At 52.0% G+C, this 9,556-nt stretch overlaps 1 protein-coding gene across 4 annotated transcripts in view; it reads left to right on the top strand.

Annotated features, from left to right (window-relative positions):
• TTC31 (tetratricopeptide repeat domain 31) overlaps window positions 1-9,084 on the top strand; it is a 322,666-nt gene extending 313,582 nt beyond the window's left edge. For all 4 annotated transcript variants that reach the window (XM_053704410.1, XM_053704409.1, XM_053704408.1 and 1 more), the window contains 2 exons: window positions 4,580-4,682; window positions 8,675-9,084. In XM_053704410.1, the coding sequence (XP_053560385.1) occupies window positions 4,580-4,682; window positions 8,675-8,776 (205 nt within the window). In that variant the 3' untranslated portion in view covers window positions 8,777-9,084. The remainder of the gene's footprint in view (window positions 1-4,579; window positions 4,683-8,674) is intronic.
• The last annotated feature ends 472 nt before the right edge of the window (window positions 9,085-9,556 follow it).

The raw sequence follows: 9,556 nt of genomic DNA on the forward strand, positions 1-9,556 counted from the left end.
ACTCCTAGCTAGGAAATGTGTAATTTGTAAGTGGATCCATAAGCGATCACCTTCTATAAAAAAATAATTTGAAGCAAATGTTGCTAAAATATGTAATATATGAGCAATATGATACTATGTTTGACATGAACCAGAGAGGTCCACAAATTTTAACTAAATGGAAACTGTACTTACCAACTAGACGACAACTTCTAGCATCCTTGAAAAATACAGTTTATATACTTAAAGCAAACCTCAGGGGGGAATGGGATATTTGGGAAGGATAATAGGATAGTATATAGATTGTCTTTAGGTGGCCTATTGATCTCTCGCAGCCTCACTAAATTTAGTGAGTGTAATTATTATTACTACAAATACAAACGTTACAGGTAATTTATGTCAAACCCCTCCAATAACTGCACCTGTATAACAGTTCTAATAATACAACGTAGAGGAGCGCTCAAAAGGCTAAAGACATTGATTTTTATTCTTAAAATTGACACAATCAATAATAATAAGAGTGCGCACTCTGTACTCAATCACACTTATTTTAAAATTATAACAATGAATCAATATATTTATTTATCCTAATTCACAGTCCTGTTGCAATGTTTCAAAGTAGACCACTTATTATAAAACAAAACAACTTAGTTTCTTTTCTCAAACACGTGTCTTCTACTGGCCAATGATATGCCTTAAACTTCGTTACCCTTAAATTCAAACTGTAACGTTTTTTTCTGCAATTTTATATCCAAAAGTTTAAGGAATCTTTTAGTGTTACAGATAAAACGTTCCCAAATTTTCTTCTATTATTCTGTCAGACTTTTCACACTTATCTTTTTCTTCTTACAATAGTTTCTTGGTAAATTTAACCATCGAAGCGGTGCTATGGTTCTCACCTTGTCGCTCTCGCTCCTGCTTATGCCCCAGTATTTTTCGGATCTCCAAAAGCTTGCCCTCCGACACAGGTCTCTCACCTATTGTGTGTCTCCAGGCAAAGGATGATCCTCTTCGGTGCTACAGGATCCACACAGAACCGGTGTTGTTTCACTGCACCCACTTTTTCTCCCAGCTTCTTCTCCAAGTCTTTTCAACACATGAGAGATAGCCGGAAAAAAACACACTAGCAGCGTTTGTTGTCTTACTGCTGCTTCCGGACGATCCGGGTTGGTTTTTTCTTCCGTACGGCTACTTTTGTTTGTTTTTAGTTTCTCATAGTGTAGAGTCTTCTCATAGTATAGTATCAGTATAGTTTGTTGTCTTACTGCTGCTTCCGGACGATCCTGGTTGGTTTATTCTTCCGTACGGCTACTTTTGTTTGTTTTTAGCTTCTCATAGTGTAGAGTCTTCTCATAGTATAGTATCAGTATAGTTTGTTGTCTTACTTCCTGCTTCCGGACGATCCTGGTTGGTTTATTCTTCCGTACGGCTACTTTTGTTTGTTTTTAGTTTCTCATAGTGTAGAGTCTTCTCATAGTATAGTATCAGTATAGTTTGTTGTCTTATTGCCTGCTTCCGGACGATCCTGGTTGGTTTATTCTTCCGTACGGCTACTTTTGTTTGTTTTTAGTTTCTCATAGTGTAGTATCAGTATAGTTTGTTGACTTACTGCTGCTTCCGGACGATCCTGGTTGGTTTATTCTTCCGTATGGCTACTTTTGTTTGTTTTTAGTTTCTCATAGTGTAGAGTCTTCTCATAGTATAGTATCAGTATAGTTTGTTGTCTTATTGCCTGCTTCCGGACGATCCTGGTTGGTTTATTCTTCCGTACGTCTACTTTTGTTTGTTTTTAGTTTCTCATAGTGTAGTATCAGTATAGTTTGTTGTCTTACTGCTGCTTCTGGACGATCCTGGTTGGTTTATTCTTCCGTATGGCTACTTTTGTTTGTTTTTAGTTTCTCATAGTGTAGAGTCTTCTCATAGTATAGTATCAGTATAGTTTGTTGTCTTACTGCCTGCTTCTGGACGATCCTGGTTGGTTTATTCTTCCGTACGGCTACTTTTGTTTGTTTTTAGCTTCTCATAGTGTAGAGTCTTCTCATAGTATAGTTTGTTGTCTTACTGCCTGCTTCCGGACGATCCTGGTTGGTTTATTCTTCCGTACGGCTACTTTTGTTTGTTTTTAGTTTCTCATAGTGTAGAGTCTTCTCATAGTATAGTATCAGTATAGTTTGTTGTCTTACTGCCTGCTTCCGGACGATCCTGGTTGGTTTATTCTTCCGTACGGCTACTTTTGTTTGTTTTTAGTTTCTCATAGTATAGTATCAGTATAGTTTGTTGTCTTATTGCCTGCTTCCGGACGATCCTGGTTGGTTTATTCTTCCGTACGGCTACTTTTGTTTGTTTTTAGTTTCTCATAGTGTAGTATCAGTATAGTTTGTTGTCTTACTGCTGCTTCTGGACGATCCTGGTTGGTTTATTCTTCCGTACGGCTACTTTTGTTTGTTTTTAGTTTCTCATAGTGTAGTCTTCTCATAGTATAGTATCAGTATAGTTTGTTGTCTTACTGCCTGCTTCCGGACGATCCTGGTTGGTTTATTCTTCCGTACGGCTACTTTTGTTTGTTTTTAGTTTCTCATAGTATAGTATCAGTATAGTTTGTTGTCTTACTGCTGCTTCCGGACGATCCTGGTTGGTTTATTCTTCCGTACGGCTACTTTTGTTTGTTTTTAGTTTCTCATAGTATAGTATCAGTATAGTTTGTTGTCTTACTGCCTGCTTCCCGGACGATCCCTGGTTGGTTTATTCTTCCGTACGGCTACTTTTGTTTGTTTTTAGTTTCTCATAGTATAGTATCAGTATAGTTTGTTGTCTTACTGCTGCTTCCGGACGATCCTGGTTGGTTTATTCTTCCGTACGGCTACTTTTGTTTGTTTTTAGTTTCTCATAGTATAGTATCAGTATAGTTTGTTGTCTTACTGCTGCTTCCGGACGATCCTGGTTGGTTTATTCTTCCGTACGGCTACTTTTGTTTGTTTTTAGTTTCTCATAGTGTAGAGTCTTCTCATAGTATCAGTATAGTATAGTATATATATACTATACTATGAGAATAAATGTTTTTTGTAGACGATTCATTTATATAGCCCACCTGGGTGTATTTTTTTAAAAAGTATAGTTTTGCTTATTTTAAAAAAAACTTTATGCTGATTTTCAGACTCCTAACCAAGCCCCAAAGTTTGATGTATACTGACTACAGTTTGCTTCTGTTTGTATAATGGGTCTTTTCATATGCAGGGGAGGTTTTGCTATCAGCCCCTTTCAGTGGGTGTCCCAGTCTTATCTCATTAACTGTGTTAAATTGGGAACTTCTAAGTAATTTTTTTAAATGGTTTTACACTGGATTTTTATATCAGTATCTGTGCATATTATTTATTATAGTAGTGTCTATTGCATGCAGTTAAATGACAATTGGTGTATACAGTCCCTTTAATGACCCTTTGCAGACTACGGTGCAGTAACAAGATACCGTATGCACAATTAGTAAAGCCGCTTATGTCCTTCAGTGGCGTTGCTGTGACACTAGACAAACGGGAGCAACCCTTGTCAGTTCTAGTTCTTACATCCAGTTACCAACAGTCTTTTTTTTTTTTTTACACCAGCCAAATAGAATGTACTGTTTGCTTTTAACTCATTTTAATTTTAGAGTTTATTAATCTAGTATCCTCCAACTCACATTTACTCTCTGTCTCACTCTTCTCCTGCTCCCTCTCCTGTCGCGCCGCCCCCTCTCTCCTGCCGCGCCGCCCCCCTCTCTCCTGCCGCGCCGCCCCCCTCTCTCCTGCCGCGCCGCCCCCTCTCTCCTGCCGCGCCGCCCCCTCTCTCCTGCCGCGCCGCCCCCTCCCTCTCTCCTGCCGCGCCGCCCGCTCCCTCTCTCCTGCCGCGCCGCCCGCTCCCTCTCTCCTGCCGCGCCGCCCGCTCCCTCTCTCCTGCCGCGCCGCCCGCTCCCTCTCTCCTGCCGCGCCGCCCGCTCCCTCTCTCCTGCCGCGCCGCCCCCCCCTCTCTCCTGCCGCGCCGCCCCCCCCCTCTCTCCTGCCGCGCCGCCCCCTCTCTCCTGCCGCGCCGCCCCCCTCTCTCCTGCCGCGCCTGCCGCGCCGCCCCCTCTCTCCTGCCGCGCCGCCCCCCCCCCCCGGCCGCGCCGCCCCCTCTCTCCTGCCGCGCCGCCCCCCTCTCTCCTGCCGCGCCGCCCCCCTCTCTCCTGCTGCGCCGCCCCCCTCTCTCCTGCCGCGCCGCCCCCCTCTCTCCTGCCGCGCCGCCCCCCTCTCTCCTGCCGCGCCGCTCCCTCTCTCCTGCCGCGCCGCCCCCTCTCTCCTGCCGCGCCGCCCCTCTCTCCTGCCGCGCCGCCCCCTCTCTCCTGCCGCGCCGCCCCCCTCTCTCTGCCGCGCCGCCCGCTCCCCTCTCTCCTGCCGCGCCGCCCGCTCCCTCTCTCCTGCCGCGCCGCACGCTCCCTCTCTCCTGCCGCGCCGCCCGCTCCCTCTCTCCTGCCGCGCCGCCCGCTCCCTCTCTCCTGCCGCGTCGCCCTCTCTCTCCTGATCCCTCTCCTGCCCCCTCTTCTGCTGTGCCGCCGCACTCTCACTGTAACTGCTTTGTGTGTCTCCTGCAGGTTTGGAATGATTCACTCTCTACGTATTCTGTATAGCAGGACTTGTGCGTTTATAAATTACACCAGTAAACAGTCAGCGGAGCAAGCCTTTTACTCACTGCAGGTAAGTCACAGTTTTGTGCGATTTAGATGCATACAAAATGGTGATACCAAATGGCGTTAGCGCAACAGCGTGCAATCTTTCTGCACTACTACTATTGCTAGGAAGCGTCACATTGTTGTCAGATGTTATTCTGAGACTGACAAAGCAACGTGATGTGGTCACAGAAACAGTTAAAATATGTCCTCTGTCACTAGCTGATCCCCCCCCCCCCTCTGTCACTAGCTGATCCCCCCCTCTGTCACTAGCTGATCCCCCCCCCTCTGTCACTAGCTGATCCCCCCCTCTGTCACTAGCTGATCCCCCCCCCCCCTGTCACTAGCTGATCCCCCCCCTCTGTCACTAGCTGATCCCCCCCCCTCTGTCACTAGCTGATCCCCCCCCCTCTGTCACTAGCTGATCCCCCCCCCCTCTGTCACTAGCTGATCCCCCCCTCTGTCACTAGCTGATCCCCCCCCTCTGTCACTAGCTGATCCCCCCCCCTCTGTCACTAGCTGATCCCCCCCTCTGTCACTAGCTGATCCCCCCCCCTCTGTCACTAGCCGATCCCCACTCCCTCTGTCACTAGCTGATCCCCCCCTCCTTTCTGTCACTAGCTGATCCCCCCCCTTTCTGTCACTAGCTGATCCCCCCTCTGTCACTAGCTGATCCCCCCTCTGTCACTAGCTGATCCCCCCTCTGTCACTAGCTGATCCACCCTCTGTCACTAGCTGATCCCCCCCCCCTCTGTCACTAGCTGATCCCCCCCCTCTCTGTCACTAGCTGATCCCCCCCCTTTCTGTCACTAGCTGATCCCCCCCCCCTCTGTCACTAGCTGATCCCCCCTCTGTCACTAGCTGATCCCCCCTCTGTCACTAGCTGATCCCCCCTCTGTCACTAGCTGATCCCCCCCTCTGTCCCTAGCTGATCCCCCCCCTCTGTCACTAGCTGATCCCCCCCTCTGTCACTAGCTGATCCCCCCTCTGTCACTAGCTGATCCCCCCCTCTGTCACTAGCTGATCCCCCCCCTCTGTCACTAGCTGATCCCCCCCCTCTGTCACTAGCTGATCCCCCCCCTCTGTCACTAGCTGATCCCCCCCCCCTCTGTCACTAGCTGATCCCCCCCTCTGTCACTAGTGATCCCCCCCCCCTGTCACTAGCTGATCCCCCCCCCCTCTGTCACTAGCTGATCCCCCCCCCCTCTGTCACTAGCTGATCCCTTCCCTCTGTCACTAGCTGATCCCCCCTCCCTCTGTCACTAGCTGATCCCCCCCTCCCTCTGTCACTAGCTGATCCCCCCCTCTGTCACTAGCTGATCCCCCCCCCTCTGTCACTAGCTGATCCCCCCCCTCGTCACTAGCTGATCCCCCCCCCCTGTCACTAGCTGATCCCCCCCCTCCCTCTGTCACTAGCTGATCCCCCTCCCTCTGTCACTAGCTGATCCCCCCTCCCTCTGTCACTAGCTGATCCACCCCTCCCTCTGTCACTAGCTGATCCCCCCCTCCCTCTGTCACTAGCTGTTCCCCCCTCCCTCTGTCACTAGCTGTTCCCCCCTCCCTCTGTCACTAGCTGTTCCCCCCTCCCTCTGTCACTAGCTGATCCCCCCCCCCTCTGTCACTAGCTGATCCCCCCCCCTCTGTCACTAGCTGATCCCCCCCCTCTGTCACTAGCTGATCCCCCCCCTCTGTCACTAGCTGATCCCCCCCCCCCTCTGTCACTAGCTGTTCCCCCCCCCCCCTCTGTCACTAGCTGATCCCCCCCCCCCCCTCTGTCACTAGCTGATCCCCCCCCCTCTGTCACTAGCTGATCCCCCCCCCCTGTCACTAGCTGATCCCCCCTCCCTCTGTCACTAGCTGATCCCCCCCCCGTCACTAGCTGATCCCCCCCCCCCTGTCACTAGCTGATCCCCCTCCCTCTGTCACTAGCTGATCCCCCCTCCCTCTGTCACTAGCTGATCCCCCCTCCCTCTGTCACTAGCTGATCCCCCCCTCCCTCTGTCACTAGCTGTTCCCCCCTCCCTCTGTCACTAGCTGTTCCCCCCTCCCTCTGTCACTAGCTGTTCCCCCCTCCCTCTGTCACTAGCTGTTCCCCCCTCCCTCTGTCACTAGCTGTTCCCCCCCTCCCTCTGTCACTAGCTGTTCCCCCCTCCCTCTGTCACTAGCTGATCCCCCCTCCCTCTGTCACTAGCTGATCCCCCCTCCCTCTGTCACTAGCTGATCCCCCCTCCCTCTGTCACTAGCTGTTCCCCCCTCCCTCTGTCACTAGCTGATCCCCCCTCCCTCTGTCACTAGCTGATCCCCCCTCCCTCTGTCACTAGCTGATCCCCCCTCCCTCTGTCACTAGCTGATCCCCCCTCCCTCTGTCACTAGCTGATCCCCCCTCCCTCTGTCACTAGCTGATCCCCCCCTCCCTCTGTCACTAGCTGATCCCCCCCCTCCCTCTGTCACTAGCTGATCCCCCCCCCTCCCTCTGTCACTAGCTGATCCCCCCCCTCCCTCTGTCACTAGCTGATCCCCCCCCTCTGTCACTAGCTGATCCCCCCTCTGTCACTAGCTGATCCCCCCCTCTGTCACTAGCTGATCCCCCCCCTCTGTCACTAGCTGATCCCCCCCTCTGTCACTAGCTGATCCCCCCCTCTGTCACTAGCTGATCCCCCCCTCTGTCACTAGCTGATCCCCCCCTCTGTCACTAGCTGATCCCCCCCCTCTGTCACTAGCTGATCCCCCCCCTCTGTCACTAGCTGATCCCCCCCTCTGTCACTAGCTGATCCCCCCCCTCTGTCACTAGCTGATCCCCCCCTCTGTCACTAGCTGATCCCCCCCCTCTGTCACTAGCTGATCCCCCCCTCTGTCACTAGCTGATCCCCCCCTCCCTCTGTCACTAGCTGATCCCCCCCTCCCTCTGTCACTAGCTGATCCCCCCTCCCTCTGTCACTAGCTGATCCCCCTCCCTCTGTCACTAGCTGATCCCCCCTCCCTCTGTCACTAGCTGATCCCCCCCCTCCCTCTGTCACTAGCTGATCCCCCCCCCTCCCTCTGTCACTAGCTGATCCCCCCCCTCCCTCTGTCACTAGCTGATCCCCCCCCTCCCTCTGTCACTAGCTGATCCCCCCCCTCCCTCTGTCACTAGCTGATCCCCCCCCTCCCTCTGTCCACTAGCTGATCCCCCCCCCTCTGTCACTAGCTGATCCCCCCCCCTCTGTCACTAGCTGATCCCCCCTCCCTCTGTCACTAGCTGATCCCCCCCCTCCCTCTGTCACTAGCTGATCCCCCCGCCCTCTGTCACTAGCTGATCCCCCCCCTCCCTCTGTCACTAGCTGATCCCTCCCCCCCCCTCTGTCACTAGCTGATCCCCCTTCCTCTGTCACTAGCTGATCCCCCTTCCTCTGTCACTAGCTGATCCCCCTTCCTCTGTCACTAGCTGATCCCCCCCCCTCCCTCTGTCACTAGCTGATCCCCCGCCCTCTGTCACTAGCTGATCCCCCCGCCCTCTGTCACAAGCTGATCCCCCCGCCCTCTGTCACTAGCTGATCCCCCCCTCCCTCTGTCACTAGCTGATCCCCCCCTCCCTCTGTCACTAGCTGATCCCCCCCTCCCTCTGTCACTAGCTGATCCCCCCTCCCTCTGTCACTAGCTGATCCCCCCGCCCTCTGTCACTAGCTGATCCCCCCGCCCTCTGTCACTAGCTGATCCCCCCGCCCTCTGTCACTAGCTGATCCCCCCGCCCTCTGTCACTAGCTGATCCCCCCTCCCTCTGTCACTAGCTCATCCCCCCCCTCCCTCTGTCACTAGCTCATCCCCCCCTCTGTCACTAGCTGATCCCCCCTCCCTCTGTCACTAGCTGATCCCCCCCCTCCCTCTGTCACTAGCTGATCCCCCCCCTCCCTCTGTCACTAGCTGATCCCCTCCTCTGTCACTAGCTGATCCTTCTCTTGCTGTATTGTTTAGTATTTACCTTGTGGTCACTGCTCTCTGCTTCTTGTCACATTAATGTGCTGTCATCTCCTTTCTGTACAGGGGAAGGATATTGAAGGGACCACTTTTGTTTTACAACTAAGGAACCCAGAACATTCCAACTTGAACCCAGGAACAGCGAGTAGCCAAAAGCCTCTCAATTGAGAAAAAAAGGCTGCTCTGGGACAGTCCAACCTATTACTAGAGGGCCAGAGCAGCTGCTTGGTGTGAAGGAGAGGGGCTCGTAGACTCATGAGGGGGTTGGGTAATGGGCTTAAGGACTGATCAGCAATTTACAGTTCAGGATCTTGCGGTTTTTGAACAGCCGACTGTGGGTTCGGGGGTGGTGCCGCTCGCCTGGGCAGTGTGAGAGAGCATTAGAGGGGTTGCTGTTCATCCAGGAGGTGTCCGGTTTGTCCTATGATTATTCTGGTTGATACAAATTTGTTCAGTAAAATTTTCCATTAAACCTCCTTTTGGTGTCACTTGTGTTTGTGATATAAGGTAGGTGAGTTCCTTCCTGTCATTGTCTCTATACAGAGATCCGCTCAGTGATTAAATGACTCTCAGGAATATACTGATCATGGAGCACAAGAAAGTTCAAAATTACGCTCCTTCATTATACCAGTTTATAACTCCACTTATCGCATGACCGCACTACACCTACACAGTGGGTAAAGCTGACGCCATAGAGCAGGTCTAACTCTTGGTGTTTCCTGCGCAGGAGATTCCTGGCTGTAGCCATGTTTATGGTAAATCCATTTTAATTTGCCCAGGGTTTAATAGCCATCGGGGCAGTGAGGGGTAATCACCTGGGGCAGCCAGTTAGGGGTAATCAAGACACAGTGTTTAGGGTTTAGTGGTGTGAGGGTGTGTGGTATCAGGCCAGTTAGGGTTAATGTGCAGTGAGGGGGGCACTAGGACACAGAGGTTAGGATTTAGTGG

Source organism: Bombina bombina, chromosome 2 (assembly GCF_027579735.1).
Source record: "Bombina bombina isolate aBomBom1 chromosome 2, aBomBom1.pri, whole genome shotgun sequence".
Classification (NCBI taxonomy): domain Eukaryota; kingdom Metazoa; phylum Chordata; class Amphibia; order Anura; family Bombinatoridae; genus Bombina; species Bombina bombina.